The sequence below is a fragment of the Excalfactoria chinensis genome, chromosome 9, assembly GCF_039878825.1.
Source record: "Excalfactoria chinensis isolate bCotChi1 chromosome 9, bCotChi1.hap2, whole genome shotgun sequence".
Taxonomy (NCBI): domain Eukaryota; kingdom Metazoa; phylum Chordata; class Aves; order Galliformes; family Phasianidae; genus Excalfactoria; species Excalfactoria chinensis.
In genome coordinates this window covers 16354421-16372002 of record NC_092833.1, presented here as the reverse complement: position 1 = coordinate 16372002, position 17582 = coordinate 16354421, and the positions used below count along the sequence as shown (strand labels likewise).

Here is a 17582-nt window from a genome sequence, read left to right as displayed (position 1 = left end):
AAGCTGTGGGATCAGCAGCTCTGCTCCTTGGTGTTGAGGAAGCTGGTGGAACCAAGTCTTGTTTTCCATAGGTGCAAACAGAAAGTCTGAAGGGTATTTGGTGGGTTGTAGTTTGCTCACTTCATCGGCTGTGCTTTCTACTATTTTGTTCCTGGAGCAGTGTTACACCAGTGCAATTGTTTGCAAGTTGTGGTCCTCATTTTTACCTCCTGCAGTACCAACAAAGCCACTGGGGCAATGGAAGGTGAAAGTTTGTGTCCCACTCATGTCCTCCTGCCCCTCTAACTCATGGCTTTGTTGCTCTCTCTCCTCTCTTCAGCCTGTCCCCCAGGCTGGCATGGTGCCGGCTGCCTGCAGCGCTGCATCTGCTCAGGGCAAACTGCATGTGACCCTGTGACTGGCGAGTGCCAGTGTCCCAAGGGCCAGACAGGAACACCCTGCAAGCTTGGTAGGTATTCTCAGTCCTTTGGTACTCCTGTGCCCTGTGTCACTGAGCTGTCACCATGCTGTCTGACTGTAGAGTGTCAGGATGTGAGGTATGGAGCAGGCTGCAGGCAGAACTGCTGCTGCTGTAATGGTTCAGGTCTCACAGATTGCCCAGATTTAATGTAGTTGGTATGTTTACATCCATGTAAATCCCTTAAACAGTAATCTCATAAGCACTAGGTATCAGACGATTGCGCTGTATGTTCAGCCCTGTAACACCCTATAACACCCCATAGTGCCAGCCTCACTACTCTTTGGGCCTCACTTTCTCCTTGATCATTCTGTAGGGACCCATGACAGCTCTCCCTCTGTGTATGCATCTAACTGTAAAAATAAATGCTGTTTCCATATCTATAAAGATCATCTAGACTTGTACTGTAGACATCGTTACAAGGTTTCATTAATAACCAATGCTAAATGGTTTTATATTTTTAATATTTACTTCAATTACATTATCTGGGCATGCAGCCCTTTGAGCACCCATCACCATGCACTGAACAAGCAGCACGCTATCCCTGCTGCAGCACCAACTCTTGCTCTCTGCCTGCTTCTCCCCACAGCATGTCCCCCAGGATTTTTCGGACAGAGGTGTGAAGAGCAATGTGACTGCATTCACAGCGTGTCCTGCCACCCCCAAACAGGGGCTTGTCGCTGTGCCAAGGGGTGGCGAGGCAGGCACTGTGACAAACGTGAGTGTCTGTGGGGTGCGCATCCCACATCTAGCTTGGGTTGGTTTTGAGGGGCTGCTAGGGATGAGTGAGGGGAGCAGCTTTGTGCCATCCTGCCCTGATGCTAATGGGATTTGGTGTCCTCCTGCAGCCTGCTTGCCTGGCTACTACGGTGCGGGTTGTGCCCGGCGGTGCCGCTGCCCTGCAGGCACCCCCTGCCACCACCTGACCGGTGAGTGCGGCTGTCCTCCAGGATTCACCGGGCATGGCTGTGAGAGAAGTAAGTCGTAAGGATGCAAATAACTAAAAATCATGGGGAAATCATTAATTTCTTCAGTGTTTAAGGCAGAAGGAACAGCCTTTGCAGCAGTGAAGCTGGACATGGGTAGGAGTGCGGTGCACAGCTGCACTCCATGTGCATGTCACTCAACCAAATGGCTTGGCCAGTTCTGGCCTTTGTTCTTGCTATGGTTTGGGCAGGAAGGTTTGTTCTCCTGAAGTTTTCAGCCTTCTGACAGCCAATGCAGACTGATCTGGATAAATTTGCTGAAAATTACTTGCCCTTCCAGTAAAAGCTGCCACTGCTGTGTTTGCTTGGATAACCTACAGCTGCAGCAGTGCCCCTGCTGCCCTTCCTATCCCTTAATGTCCTCTGGGCAAGGTGGCCTGGACAAAGCCTGGGGGAAGACAAAGCTCAGCTGTGCCTACATTCAGAGCCACCAGTAAAAACTAGACATGAGAAGTCTGAGAAATGGAAATGATGTGCTTGACACTGGGCAAAGTGAAGCCCACAGAAATGTTTGTGCCAAAGCAGCTTTGCAAGTTTAAACTTTCTGCAAAAGGTAGTATATCTTTATCCATATGTCTGGTCACTGGTGAGTTATACTGTTATTTCAGTCAATTTTACCTGACATTTCCCTATGATTTTCTCTAGTGACAAGAGAATTGTATCTGGCCCTTGACAGTTGAGCACAAATTGACTGAACAAAACAAAATCAAGTGGTGAAGTAACCCCCAAGTAAATGCAATAAACCCAAAGTCCCGGAGGACGGTGTCGTTCCGTAGACAGGGGTTTTATTCAATAAATTTCAGCTTGCTCTTTGTTTCAGTGCTATATTTACCAAGTCAAATTGAATTTTATTGGTTTACATTTCCTCTTTCCCAAGCTTGTCCACCAAACACATATGGCCAGAGCTGCAGCCAAGCCTGTCGCTGCCGTGCTGAGGAGGACTGTCACCCCATCACTGGGCAATGCATGTGCCGCCCAGGGTACCATGGGGCCCAGTGCGACCTCCGTGAGTATCACAGATGGGATGCTCATCTTCTGGGGATCCCAGAAATGCAGGAGTGCTCAATTCATCTTGTCCTTCAACACTGACTGAGATGCAGTAAGCACAGTGATAATTTACAGTAATAGTAGTGCCTTCCTTGTTGCAAGGGATTTACTTTTTCCTGGGGACAAGTGTGGTTTGCTGTCTAAATTCTTTCTGGTTCCATGCTGTGCTGAAGAATATCAGGGTAATTCTCTGTGCTCACACTTCTCATCTTCAGCTACACCTGGATATTGGCAGCTCTTTCATTTCAACACACCTCGGCCAAAATACTTCTTGAAATCTCTGAGTGCTGAAGTCAGGACAAATGGTTACGATAACAACAAGCTGCGATTGGCAGTAAATCTAAGTGATTCATAAAGGCAGTTAAGTTGTAGGGCCTTCTGAGGAACAATGAAATTAAACAAATTGTTAGTCTGGATTGAAAAACGGCGAGTAGCGTAGAGGACAAAATGCCAATTGGCTGAATGCGCCATCATAAAAAGTATTCCCAGGTCCACATGCCTCATGCTGGTATTTTAGGACATCTGTGAAGTTGTTTCTGGTGGAATGTGGCAACTGATAAGAAACACATCCCAGAGTATCCAGAGAAAGGAGACAGTTAATTACTTTTTTATTTACAACTTTAATTTTGTTTTTATTCTGTGCTTGTAATAGTAATTAAAAAGAGAGAGAGAGAGTCTGTCCTTTCAAACTCAGTCTTTCTGTCTCTGGAAAATGCTGATTTTCCCTTCCTAGGAATGTAGTATGGCTGTGTTTGGGTTGCTTGGTTTTCAGGCAACAATTTCAGCACAGAAGGCAGCTGCAATATGGACAGCTCTGGTAAGGGTTAAACTTATGCTTTATTCTTTGAGCAGAAATGGCTAAGAGGCTCAGTTTGGAGACAGACATTTGTATTGCCATCCTGTCATCACAAGTTATTCTTTAAAATATAAATGTAAATGTAAGGATTGATTCTATCCTCCTTTGTACATCAGTTCTCACTGTGAGAGAGATTGAAATTCAGCCTTCAAAATCTAGACTAAAGCCATCTGGATCAATTATACATTAGATTATAATAAATATTATAGTAGAGCAGTAGTGGAGATCAACTATTTAACAGCATCATTTTAAAAGACTTAATCATGGTTAGCCTATTACCTTTAACGTAGTAATCTTTCAGTAGTGATTACTCGTGCACATGGTATTAATTCTCCATAGATTGTAATAAATGTCCTTACATTTGCTTAGGTCCTTAAGATTTCACTGGAGAATTTAAGATTTAAAGCATTAATTATACTCCAGTTCTGTTACAGAAGAAATTACTTACAAAATGAAATCTGTGTTTCATTGCATTTGGAGGGCTTGTTGTCATGGACTTTAGTGTCATTAGGATCAACCTACATTGTATGAGATATGATCCTTCAGTGCATTTTGCTGTCCTACATAAATGCACAGCAAATTCTCAATCATTATGACTTTTGTTAAACTTTTACGGGAGAGATAACGAGATATTTGTGGAGGGAGAAAGCTTGTCAGGCATCTATCATTTCTTTTTGTTATTCTCACTTATGTTGTTCAAGCCAAGCCATAGAGAGAGACAAAAATGGAAGGAAAACGGTTCACGTTTGAGGCTTTTTTAGCTTTATGTCAATGGAGTGAGAGGTTATAGACCTCACTTTGAAGCAACCTATCTGATAACTGTGGATAGCTCGCGTGACTTTGGTGGGAACACTCCTTGTTCCTGCCGTCCTCACTGCAGAGAGAGCTGGGGCTGCTCCAGGGTGAAGAAGCTTTCGACATAATATTAAAAACAGCATAGGGAGCTGCTCCTGAGATGTGAAACGGGCTTCAGGCCAGTCAACATGTGGTTGGATGCTGCTGGAATCACTTTCTGGCAACTACTGCTGTATTTATAGCACCGTGAAAAAAAGGTTCAAGAAAATATCTATAAAAGGTGTAGTTGGCTGGGAAGTCAAATTTCCAGGAGCCAAGAGCAATGAGGCTTTCATGTTCTCAAATTTTGGAGTGAAGAGCTGAAACAGTCTCCTGTTTCAGGCAGGATCCTGAGGAAGCAGACAAACTAGCAATAAGGTTCCCATCAGCTGTCTGTAACTCAGCGGATGGGCAGATCTACTGGAGTGGAGTCAGTCAGGGGAGTTGTCATGGGCAAAAACACCATGCAACATTTCTGTGGCATTTATCAATCCGGGTGAGCCCTGAGCCAGAAAGACATCACCAACTTCACCTTCAAGCTGTGGGTAACAAGATGCTTCCAAAATGTATTTTTGACAGTGCGTTAATAATAGTGGTAAGGAAAGCCTTAGTGTATGTGGTTGGTATGAAAAGATTTAGGAACTATTGGTCATGGCAAAACCACCCAAACCAGAAGGGAAAACTCAGGAAATGAGTTAGAAATCTGTCTGCTTCTCCTGCCATTTGCAGAACAACATGTCAAATGCACAGGAAACTGTTAAATTAGAAAATGTCTTTATTAGATAACTAGTGGTTAGAGGCTAACCCTCTTTATAAATGGCAGGACAGCGTGTCAATTGCCATAGCTGTCTGCATAGTTCTCCCCCAGAGCAGTAGCAGATGAGATGGCCTTGTTAGCAATCATGCAGCCAACAGTTTTGTCCTGCCTTCTTGAACAAAACGTTTCAAGGGTAAATAAATTGGTACGGGGGGGATTGCTGCATCCCCTTTTGTTAATGGAACAGCTCTTTCTAGTCTTGAGGAACAACCCTGAAAGCTTTGCCAGGGAGAAGCCAAGTGTGTGGGAGTGTGGGAAACTGAATTAAAAAAGAGAAAAGCCAAATGATGACTGAAAGGAAAGGGAGGATGAAGAGAGAAGCTCACTCAGAGTCCAATTAAATCACTGAATCGGGGTGTGCCCTTAGCTTCAATTCCATGAAATAGATGTTGCAGGGCTCACACCTCAGTGCCAGGGTTTGCACATGAAACAGATTTTCTGCACCAACAGATGGAAGCACTGACAAAGTATTCATTGAGATGAGAAAGGCTGAGGAGAGTATCTGCATGTTGGAAAAGTGTGTATCTGTTTAGCCCTGATGATCTGCTATCCTGATTTGAGCAGAAGCCAATTTTCAGCTTTATTTCAAAAGGCATCCCTTTAAAGCTTTACCTTAAGCTCTCCTTCTCTATGGAATGGTTTGAAAAACACAGGGATTTCTCCAGGCACTCAGACCATGCTTTGATGCTTTCAGAAAACAGAAAAAAATATATTTATATAGTTCCTCATACAGAGATTGCAAGAAATCAGTTGCCTGGAGACGTGCAAATATACATTCAGCCAGATTGCCAACATAGCCATAAGCTTTCCTTTGGTGGAGATTAAGCAAAGGAAGGAAGGAGCAAAGAAATGTCAGTCAGAGGCAGGAGAATGAATGCAACTGTTGAACAACAATCCCATTGCTCTAGAAGCACAGGCTTTTCACTCCTCTGGTATACTGGAAAACTGGGAGAACCTCATTGCCATGTAACACTGGCTTGGCAGCCCATCCAGGTCTCGTGTTTGTTGGGGTTATTACAAAACAAATCTTAATTTTTCTCAGAGAGTTTTCTGGCTTTGCATTTAAAGCACCTTTCTCTTGTATCTACTTTATGAGAAGGTATCACCCAAAATTTCACTTAACTGTCACGTGCACATTTTTGAAGCCTTCCATCCACAGTTCACCAGGTTTCCCAGAGCACTGCAAACTCCAGTTGGGTGGGAAAGTGTAGATTATAGAGGAATCCAACTTTTGCTGCTTTAGCATTTTCATGAGATGAGACCTGCCCACTTTCTAGAAATGCTCAGCTAAGACAGGAACTAAATGAGACAGTGCTGCTTGTGGCTTCTCATGGTAAAGCAGGCTGCTGTTGTCCAGTAGGAGAAACCAGAGCCTCATCTCCTGCCTGTGCCATGGAAAGGAAAAGGGAACAATTTGATTTGGTGTAGAAATCTATGAGGAAAATCTCTGAAGAACTGGGCTTGTTTTCTTGCTACCTTCAAGCATGAGAAATAGAAGAAGCAGCCAGTCAGGCTCTTTGGGGCTTTGGCTTTGAGTCAAAAAGAGGCTCTCTGCCCAAGGCAGCCATCTGCTTGTCAATGTCTTCTGCTGGTCCTCTGGAAGCAAATAGAGTTAGAAAATGAAAATTGAATATTGGACAAATCTAATGAAGGGCTTATGATATGAAATGTGAAGGTCCCAGTAGCAGCATAGCCTAATTGCCTTCTTGTTTTTCTTAAAGCAGGGTGTCCAGAAGGTACTTATGGTTCAAACTGCCAAAAATCCTGTAAATGCATGAATGGAGGCCATTGCGACCCAGTGTCGGGAACTTGTGATTGCGCGCCTGGTTTCATTGGAGCCGACTGTAGTAAAAGTAAGCCAACATTCATGTTCTGCTTCTTTCAAAAAACCAGCAGAGAGAATAATCTGCGTAAGAATTTGTCAGTATAAAAACAGACAGTTTGCAGTTACCTCCTCCTTGAACTGTAAATTGGGATTCCAGCTTTGTAAAAATTCTCTTGCAAAATATTTTCCTTCTCTTCTGTGTGAGTAAAAGCAAGGACACTCATCCCAGCATTACAACCTACTTGCCCAAATTTGTTTCTAGAGCCAACTCAGCATGAATTGCTCAAGTTCCTTCTTCCTGTCCAACATTTCTAGGTTGAGAAATTATCTCAATATTTTGTTTCACGCTACAGTGCCATTATTTTCAATAAATGGGAAAAAGATCAAGTTTTGTCATGGCAAAACTGGTAAAGACTCCATGACAACACTTCTCCTACTTCTCTATTTCAGGGCTAAACCATGTGGCTGAATTTCTGTGGTATTTCCAAAGCTATGATCTCCTAATATGGATAAATAGAGAGCATTTGGGATTTCCACTTGCTATACCTGTATCAACCGTAGAGGTTTCAGTGCAAATCAGAGCTTAACTGATGTTTTATCACCTTTCTGAAGCTTTTTTCAGCTTATTCGCAAAAAGACAATGCTTAGTAGTTGATAGCTTTGGTCTTGAGCATAGGGGAGCATCATTATTAAGGAAGGAAAGAAGTCTGAGCAGCTGATATGCACACTTACCTTACTGAGGGAAAACCTACTAAATATTTCATGTGAAAGCATGGATTATGTTTATAACCTTTAAATATATATATATATATATATATATTTCAGAGGAAGAGGCAGTCATGTCTTTGGATGGGATTTGTTTTCATAGTCATTTTGAAGCACATTAGATGGATCTAAGTGGAAGCCAACTCCATCTATAGGATCCTGTCTTTGTTGGAAATGAAAACTGGCATACCCATGGTGCCTAACTGAAGTCTGTGTTTCCTTCAGCTTGCCCAGAAAATCGATATGGGAAGGACTGCGCCCTGTTCTGTGCATGCGGTAAAGGTCAGTGTGACCCACGGACTGGCAGCTGTACCTGTCCTCCTGGCCAAATGGGACCTGGCTGTCAGCAAGGTAACAAAGTGGGATCAGAGCTCAGCTTGTCAGCTGGGCTCATAGTTGCAGTTTAAACTCAGTGCCAGGCATTGTTTATGGCTGTGTTTCTCACTGTGTTTGAAGCCAAAGTTTGCTTGATAATGCTTGCTGTACTTTGCAGGATCTCAGCCTTATCCCTCTGTTCCATTGCCCTGCCCTTTTCCTACCCATCTCTGCCTGTATCTCACCACTTTGCTCCTCCGCCAGCACCATCGCACTGCTTTCTGCGCAAAGATAAACTCACTACTTTCAGATACAGCAGCATGAACCTAAAGATGGGGAAAGTGCTCTTACCACACAGTGAAGGCGCTGTGAGTGGACATTACTTAGCATACTCAATGGAGAGCACGTGCTTGTATTTACTCCCTGTCACTTTCATCTTTTTGGGGGGATGTAGATTTATTATTTTTTTTCCAAACTTTGTTAATTCTCTGTAGTGTGTCCCCAGGGACAGTTCGGCCCCAGCTGCCGTCTGACATGCAGATGTCAGAATGGTGCTATCTGCAACCACGTGGATGGCAGCTGCACTTGTGGACTTGGCTGGACAGGAAAATCGTGTGAGAAAGGTAACGTCCTGCTTTGATAGTAATGAACACGTATAGTCAAGCAGGGGTTTGCACTGGCTGTGGGCTTTCAAAAAAGGAACAGGTTTTCCTCAATTAATCTCACTACCAGCTGCATTCATCTTTATAGCCTCTTTCATGCTGCTTTGCCCAAAGTTAGAGCTTTAGATCTCTTTTTAGAAACAGTTTCATTGTGAGTCTTGCTCTGTAATCCTTGTAAATTCCTTTGAATGGACTCTTTATTTCTTCTGCTATCCAACTTTTTGTTCTTATGTTCATGGGAACATTTTTTTGGTATCTTCTTTGAATCGCTCCCCTGAGGTCAGCAGAAGCCAGCATCTCTATCCATCTTATTTCCTTTCTCCATTTTCTCTTCCCTTTGGCACAGGACTGCAGTTAAATGTCTCATGTATTGACTTCCCTGACATTCTGGCAACATCTGTCCGAAACAATTGAAATTATCATGCTATCTTGTCCTCACTTCTCTGTGTCATCTCTCCCTTATACAAGACAAAGCACACTTAACAGAATGAGTATGGAGTGTTTTTATGTGTCTTTTCTTTCTTTCCATCTCCTGAAAGACATGGGATTCAGAGCCCTGCTTTATGTATACAGAATAGCTGCCAACTGGAGAGGTGGTGATGTCAGTACCACTGTGGACGAGTACTAAAATACCTCTTTCCTCCTTCCAAAAATTAGTGCTGTTTACCAATAACTGGCTGACATAGTGTTGTGTGGACAGTGTGCTCCCTGAAATCTTTATAACTGTCCGTGGGCTGTTTGGGCTGCAAACCGTAATTGGGTTGTGCTAACGTGGAGCAACGTCTCATGTGTGCATCCTCTAGATGTGCTTTAGTAAAACGTCTCTGGTGTCAAACACTGGGGAGAGATGTGCACATTGTGCAAAGGATGGAGTGCTGTATCTCTAGGAAGATCTTCACGGTTGTCTTTTGACATACATAACAAGCTATTAGAAAACTGAATCTTTATTTCCACGGCAGTGTGGTTTTGAGCCTGTTTTGACTAGAAATCAAAAACATCTAATCATGTATCTTTTTCTGGTGATTAAATACGATGTTCTCAAAAGATCTTATCTGCCATTTGCAGTTATGAATCCAATTATGTGCATGGCCATGCTCAGTTAAGTTGGTCTCTGCAGCGTCCAGTTACCACTTCTGCAGAAATTATACCCCTATTAGTTATATTGACCCAGTCAATTTTGCATGACATGGCTTTCGATAATTTGAGATGCACTTAGTTCAGTACAAGTAGATGTCTAGTTATACATGGAAAGTCAATGTGTGAAAAAGAGACCTCCCCTTTTTATGTAGAGTTCAAATACTGTGAATTCCAATGATAACATGGAGAAGGAAATGCTGTATGTTTTCTTTCACACTTTGTATACGTGTAAAAGAAAGCATTGCTATAGATGTAGAGGGTGGGAAAAGAAAATATCATTTATTATGTGCCTTTACAACACTTGAGGGGCTGGGAAGGTTCAATATAAACAATATAGCACAAGAAAATTGAACTCTTCAAACATCTATAAAGTATAAATCCTCATCAAAGTGTGTAAATACATAGTATTGGGGCAGAAATGCCATGTCTTCAGTGTGCACAACTGCATGGAGAGAAAGAAATTCATGAGTGTTCACCTGAGCTCTTCAAGTTACTATGTGGGCATCATGCCTCAGCTGTAAAGGCATCAGGTTTTGGTGTGTGATTGGGTTTATTTTGTCCTTTTTCTTTGTCCATGCACGGCCAGCAGAATGTCTCCCTGGCAAGTATGGCCCCAGCTGCAGCTTGGACTGCTCATGCCAGCACAACGGCACCTGCGACAGGTTCATGGGCTGCTGCCTCTGCCCCGCGGGGTTCTATGGGCGCTCCTGTGAGCATGGTGAGTACACACACCCCACACAGCCCCACCACCTGTCCTCCTGCAGGGGCAAATGGGGGCTTAGGGGTACTACTGTAGAGCAAAATAGATTATTACTGACAATGGCAAATATCAATTTTTCTGGCTCCCAAATAAGGTAGCTGCAACTATAGAGGGGCTTAAATGGATCCATATTTTTCTTCCTCCTCTTTCTTTACTTGACACATTTCTTTCTCAGGGTGCCCCCCCGGGTTTTATGGGCTGAGCTGCCTTCATGCATGTGCCTGTAAAAATGGAGCAAGCTGCGATGCCGTGATGGGACAGTGCGTTTGTCCTCCGGGGTACCACGGTATCCATTGTGAGAAAGGTACTTACACTCACCTGGTTTAAAAAGCAAATAAACTACATCCTTATCTAAATGTTTGTTTGTTCAGAGCCACTTCTTCCATACTTTGCTCCTTATGAATTTGTGATCTCTTACCTGTTCCGTAGCCGGGTGTTCTCAATTCCTTATACATTAACCACTCTGGTTCTGATTAGCACAGTGAAAGTCCCGGTCTCCATGGTGTCTTGCAGCAATGAGTTCCACATGTTGTTTATTAAGAATAAGTTTCTTTTACTGATTTAAAGTTTGCTTCTAAAATTCCAAGTAAAATTATTAAATTGATGCATGTCAGACCAGTTGAGTGTTATGAAATGGTCTTCTAAAGAGCCCTAATTAAAAATGAAAATAAGTGCCAGTAACGTTTTGGGACAGATTTACAAATACTTTTGATAAGTTGGATTAGATGAAACCAACTTAAAGAGAGCACACATAAATATTATGCCTATCCGCTACATTCGATCCTTCATTAAACTTGGCATTAGTACTGAGTTCAGCTCAGAGTTTACGAACTTTCCTCTGAGCCATCCTTCAAGCCCTGCTTTGGCTGATGTATTTGTTGTGATGTTGGTGTGCAGGACTCCTAACAGGGGCATTTATGGGGCTCTTCCCTCCAGGCTGTGCCAGCGGGCACTTTGGTGAGCAGTGCCAGCGCCGGTGTGACTGCGGAGGAGCTCCCTGTGATCCAGCCACTGGGAAGTGCCTCTGCCCACCTGGAAAGACTGGGGACAAATGTGACATTGGTAAGGGAGTATTTCTTGTGTGCTGGAGTACATGCAATTAGAGCAGTGAGACCCACTGGTTGTTCTGAGCACAACTGCAAAAGGATGTGTGCCAGTACAAAGTATTCCAGGACACACTGCTAGCAGCAAAGTATTCTCTTGCAGGTTGCCAGGTTTATCAATAGGCTGTACTCTGATATAATCAATATTTAAGCTGATGGATTGATAGGAAAACTATGTATGGGTCAGCAGTAGAGTGTCACTTGTCATGTCAGCACAGCACAGTAGGAAGGACTCGAGGATACTACAACAGGACACAAAGGGATTGGGACCCATGGGGATTTTGTCATGGGAGCACTTATGGAGCTCTTCAAAGAGCTCAAAGTGTGCCCGACTCGAGGTGAGGGTGGTGGAGCTGCTGCAGTGTTCTGACTTTGAGATTCAGCGGTAGTCTGGGAACAATGAATCCAAATAGTGTTGCCTCATTTGCAGCGCAGGAGCTGTGTGTTTGCTAAATGGTTGGCCCACAAAAGCAGAATTTTTTTGCAGCAGGGTTGTAAAAATAGGTGAGAGAATTCTCCAGTGAATTTGAGGGCTGAGAGGTGGTAAGGACAGGGATTCTTGAGACAGATTCTGATCTCAGTTTTGCTGGTGGAAATTTAGTGAAATCAATTAAAGGAACTGCACTTTTCTTTAAGCAAGTGTAAAAAGAGATTTGTGATCCCAACAAGCAATGTAGAGGGAGGTGAGCATCCATGTTCTAATATTGAAGGATCACGCAAGGAACCACATTCCTCCCAGTTCCCAATATCACAAATGGTTCACCACATTCCTCATCCTTTTGCTCTGGGATAGGGCAGGAAACAGCTCTGAACACCCTGTTATTAATGCAAGCAAGAAGTCAAGTAATCTCTGGGAGCCTGAGCTACTGCAACCCCAAAAACTAAAATGGAGATTGACTTGCTTGCTGACCTGCACCATCTTCTTGCTAGGAACTGGGCAGCTCATCCTCCTGCACTGGTGCCACTGGGACTTCAGCCACCCTGCACTGAGCACTGTGCATCAGAGGCCTTTCCAGTGTGATTCTAGCAACAGTGGAACACAAGGGGGAAGCTCAGCACCAATAGTGTGAACCGAGGTTTTGCTTCTTGCAAACTCTAGGAGTCATTTTTATTTTTCTTAAATCAGCCAGGGTTGCCCCCATCCATGAAAAGCTGTTATGGGGTAGGTTTTATTTGCATTTTTATTTTCAATTAGGCTCAGTTCATCTGTGATATAACTGTGAGCAGCTGTGTCTGTGCAGCAGCCATAAAGATAAAAGGCATGATTTTAATTTGAACTCTGGTAAAGCACCCATTAAACAGGCAAAATGTTAATTAAAAAAAAAAAAAGAAAAAAAAAAAAAAGAGAGAGAGAGAGAGAAAGAGAGGGAGAGAATATAACAGACTTTTATGGGCGTTCCATTTCTGTAGTAAATTAACATTGCAGACTTTCAAACAGATGTCTTAAATACACGTTGTTATTAACATGAAAATGTGGTATTACATAAATTAAAATCAGGTCCAGAGGTGTTTGTGGAGACCTTTTCTCATAACATTTCCTAATTGAAAAGGCCAAGCTCTGAGCACTTGGGGAGGGTTCTCCCATGTGCAGGGGCTGCAGCTGATGTAGGGCTGGGGGCTCGGTGCTATGTGATAAAGGCAGCCTGGGTTACTTATAGCACTGTTGATGAGGTGAGGGAGAGAAGGTTGTTGTGTGCAGGACTCTCAGCACCCTGCCTTGGGACCTGCTGGGGACTTTCCCTTCTTTCCTGTGCTTTGCCGCTTATAAAAAAATTGCAAGGAGAATTTATCCATAGAATGTATTTGCCCATCCTTTGCAGAGCTGGGAGTGAGACCTTTGTGAGTTTATATTGCCAGGAGGTAACCAAATTGTGCAATGTGGGTATGGTGTACAAACATACCTAAAATGGATTGATTTCTATTTGGAAATTGCTTGAGTGAAAGCTCTTTTCTACTCCACACTGATAGCCAGGCAGCCCTAAAACCTCTCCTTTTGGGCTACCAGCCCCTGAGTTTATGCCAGGGATGGTTCCCCTTTTGGGAACTTCTTCGGGACAGGTGGGACACAGATAAAGCTTGAGGACTGCAAGGCTTTCCAAAGTGTTATGACTCAGTGTTAGCAGATGTAGGTGTCAAAGCAGATTCCCAATCCCAAACCTGAGAGAAATACAGCAAAAGCATGTCATAATTTAGGACAATTTCTTATACAGTATAATAACTTGCTGAGGCTTTTTTAGTTTTATACTGATAAACACTTAACTTTAGGGAAAGTAAGAGTCTGGGTTAGAAGAATTAACCTTGTGAAATTATATGAAGAGGTTTTTTAAAAAAACAATATTATTTTCAGTTCATCTGTTGATCTCACAAAGCTTCCCCTTTGAAGAGATAGAAGGAGATCTGTGTTCTCACCAGAACTTGTGTGTGAGGTCTATGTTCTCTCCCAGTGATAATCCAGGGACTTAAATGTTTAATTTTTTTTTTTTTTTTTTCCTAAATAAATATCCCTAATTTTCTTATTGTTTGTGCATTTCACTCTGGATGCTGACTTTGGTCTGAATTTCTATTTCATGCACTTTCAAGGATGCTCCTCAGCGTAGCACAGCCATCTAGCAGGGAGAAGCATTCACCCTCTTCCAAACACTTCTGTCCTTCCAGGCTGCCGTTCACACCAGTACGGCCCCAACTGCTCTCTGAGATGCCAGTGTGCCAGCAAGTCCCAGTGCAACCCTTACAATGGGAAATGTGTCTGTCCAGCCACGTGGATGGGGCCAACCTGCAAGGAAGGTAACACAGGGTGGAGGTTGACTTTCTTAGAGACATTGTTCTCTGACCATGGTTGTGGGTTGAAGAGCATGGTGAAATGTGATAAGTGGCTGAATAAGAAGTTAAAATGTCAGGAGATAGACTCAGATGGATCTGTGTGGATGATAAAATGCTCAACAAAAGGTTTGGTTAGTTTTTTGGTTTTTCATTTTGGTAATTACTTGTTTTAATGATGTGTAGCACCCTGCAAAACTTTTCTCCCATATGTAATCTAAACATGGTCAGCTTGCTGGTAAACCATGCAGTTCTTCCCATGGTTTAGGAAATACTATGGAACATCTGAGGGACTCTTTTAATGTCTTGCTTGTTCTGCCTGCCTGTGTGAGGTGGCCAATGTAACTCAGTCCTCTACCTTCCTCTGAAGGTTATTGTTCATTAAGTTATATAAGTGTAAATTCTGTGATTTATATTGTATTTCAGTATAATGTTATACAGACCTAAGGCTGCATTTCTACTTAATTCTCTAGGTGGCCCTCCAAAGCTTCCTTTTCATGAAGAACAAACTCAAGAAAGAGGGAATATTTTTCCGAGAGCTCTACAACAGTAACATTTGGACTAATAAATGAACTCTTTTATATGCACAGACGGTATTTGAATTTGGATATGAAAACAGGTATTCAATTCAGCTTGAATTGTACTGAAGTATTCACACTTCTTATGGAAGACTACAGAGGCCGTTTAGTTGCTGGTTCCTTTTAAAAAGTTGAATCTGTTTCATGTATTTATTCCTAGCCTGTTGCCTCTCCATTAGTCTACTTGGGACATTCTTTCTGATATGTAGTATAATTTGTTGCTTGAAAGCTTGGACATGTGGGTTTTTTGTTCTCTTTTTGCTTTTTGTGAAACCAGCTCCAAAGAGTATCAGTAACATATCAATTTAGAGTGAGCCACACCATGTTAAATGAGCATTTAACAGATTATGAAGCCAGTGCAGGTTCTCTGCAAAATCACATTGCTCAGAAACCGGCAGGATTCACCAAATTAGTTCCTCCGTGGAAAACAATGTTCTAAAAAAGCATCCAGTCTTAAAATTACAGCTGATGAAGAATATGCCACAATCCTTGACAAGTTATTTATTCATATGAGAATATAAACCACATTTCAAATGTGGATTGGCTGACTGGAAGTTCTCCACCCGTATCTTGCTTGCATCTGAGGCTCCTTTCTAAAGAGCATGATGTTAACTGTCAAGCTCCTCTGGTTTTCTGTGTTCTGTCATCTCATCAGTGGAGTTTCTCAGCAGTTTGTTAAGTCAAACTGTACAGCAGTTCTTGTAAAACCTTACAATAGAGGAAGCTTTATCTTGGATGGAGAAAGCAGATAGTGAGGATAGACGTGCAACAATAATCTGTGTTCTCTTTATGTAAAGGATTATAATGTGCTCTTACAACACAATAATTTAATTATCAGCTTTAATAAGTTCCAATACCATTCAACAGCTGCTGTTGGTCACTTAGAACAAGGACATTTTGGTGCTATTTTTGTCTGGTTACACAGGCTGTTCTTTAATATAGGACCAAGTCATTATTAAGAAATAATATTCTTTATTTTAGTATGCTGAGTTAACAAGGCTAAAAGATTTCAGAGTAACTCTTTGTACTTCTCTTTAGGTTAAGAGTTACAAAACATGCTCAGTAACCTCTTGATTCTTACTAAATCAGGGGTGCCCTTGGTCAAAGGCATCAGGACCATTGGCTCTGTTGACCAGGTAGCACATGTTGTTCTAGGTTTTGTGTTCATACTTGCATTACCATTCACACACCACAACGAATCACAACTCTGCAAGGGATTTTTGTCATAGAAGAGAGAAAGTGACACTAATTGATGCTCACTTGTGATTTTTAATAATGTTTATGGTTGCAATTGAATAATGAGTATGTGAAGCAACAGTTACCTCTTGGTTCTCTTCAAGTCTTAAACCAAGCTGCCTGGTTTGAAGCAAGTATTGCTTGCTCACCTGGAACTGCAATTCAAGCTGTGATCTTTTGGAAGCAATAAAGGTTTACTAGGTGTTTTTTCAAGCCTTGTGGAAGTCTTATTGTTGTTATTCAAAACTTCGTGGGTATTGGAAGCCATCCTAAACTCAGCGGAGATATCTGTGACTGCAACCAGACGAACCAACCAACTGTGCTTTCAGCCAGAAAATGTCAGGAGCTGATTCTGATCTCTTGTCCTTTCTTTATGATAGCTCTGTAAATTGCAAAACAAACTTTGCTTGATGTACACATTCCCAAACTAGTCTGAAGTGAGTTGTTCTCGGCAGAATTTTTTCTGTAAGCCATGGTAGTTAAAATGTTCTTTTGGAGATGTGCTGGCCTAGGTCTGATCTCCAACTGTGAAGCTGGGGCAATTTCACTGAATTGGAACTATTTAGGTAAATCTTGTGCAAGGCAATTAGTTATCATCATAGTAACTGATGGAGAAAAAACAAACATCCAGGCCCAGCAGCAGACATCTTTTGATTTCAACTATAGATTCACCACAGAGCCAAACTAGAATAGTAGTGTAGGAACAGCCTCAAGATTTTTCATATTAAAGAATGAGATTGGATGAGATCTGGAGGTCCGAATTTCTCTTCAGACCGCCTCCAAAGCTAAATGAGATTGCTCAGAGATTCATCCAGTTGTTTCCAATATCTCCAGGGATGGAGAGCCCTCAGCCTCTTTGGGAACATGCCCTAATGAAAATTTCCTACCCGTGATATATTTCCTCTAGTTTATAACCAGGATTTCCCACATTTCAACTTCCATTCACTGCTTCTTGTCCTTTCAAAGTGCACCTCTGAGAAGAGCTTGTCTTCATCTTGTCTGCAGCCCTCATAGAGTGGTTGAAGACAGTCGTAGACCTTCCCATGGTCTTCTCTTCTGAAGACTGAAGACTGAAGGCTGCCTCATCTCACCTTGCATGATGTGTGCCCCAGTTTCTTCTCACCTTACTGACCTTCCATTGGCCTTGTTCCAGTTTATTGGAAATAATTTTCAGAAAGATGCTCACTTTCTGATATGGTTACTCGGCAGCTAATGCATAAAACCTGAGAGCTTACATTTTACTGTTTGACAGCAGTTTATAAAACATACTGCCCTTTCTTATCTACATGTCTAAGTATACTTATATGTGATTGGAGCAGCTAATCAAAGGGGAAGCTTTTCTCAAGCCATATTCTTTACACCTATGTACCTTGTTTACATTTTCCAC

The 17582-nt window shown here is 42.4% G+C and overlaps 1 protein-coding gene across 3 annotated transcripts in view; it reads left to right on the top strand.

Annotated features, from left to right (window-relative positions):
- The window catches only part of LOC140255954 (uncharacterized), a 189560-nt gene that overhangs the window by 136296 nt on the left and 35682 nt on the right, over window positions 1-17582 (top strand). Inside the window, exons 24-35 of one of the 3 annotated variants that reach the window (XR_011904619.1) lie at window positions 320-448; window positions 1047-1175; window positions 1306-1434; window positions 2321-2449; window positions 6722-6850; window positions 7813-7938; window positions 8397-8525; window positions 10291-10419; window positions 10637-10765; window positions 11398-11523; window positions 14220-14348; window positions 14855-15000. Coding sequence is in view for 2 of the 3 variants with exons in the window: in XM_072343997.1 (XP_072200098.1) it covers window positions 320-448; window positions 1047-1175; window positions 1306-1434; window positions 2321-2449; window positions 6722-6850; window positions 7813-7938; window positions 8397-8525; window positions 10291-10419; window positions 10637-10765; window positions 11398-11523; window positions 14220-14348; window positions 14855-14934 (1493 nt within the window). In the remaining variant the exon portion in view is untranslated. Of the gene's footprint in view, window positions 1-319; window positions 449-1046; window positions 1176-1305; window positions 1435-2320; window positions 2450-6721; window positions 6851-7812; window positions 7939-8396; window positions 8526-10290; window positions 10421-10636; window positions 10766-11397; window positions 11524-14219; window positions 14349-14854; window positions 17546-17582 lie in introns of those variants that run through there. The other 2 variants (XM_072343997.1, XM_072343998.1) reach the window with 2 other exon arrangements.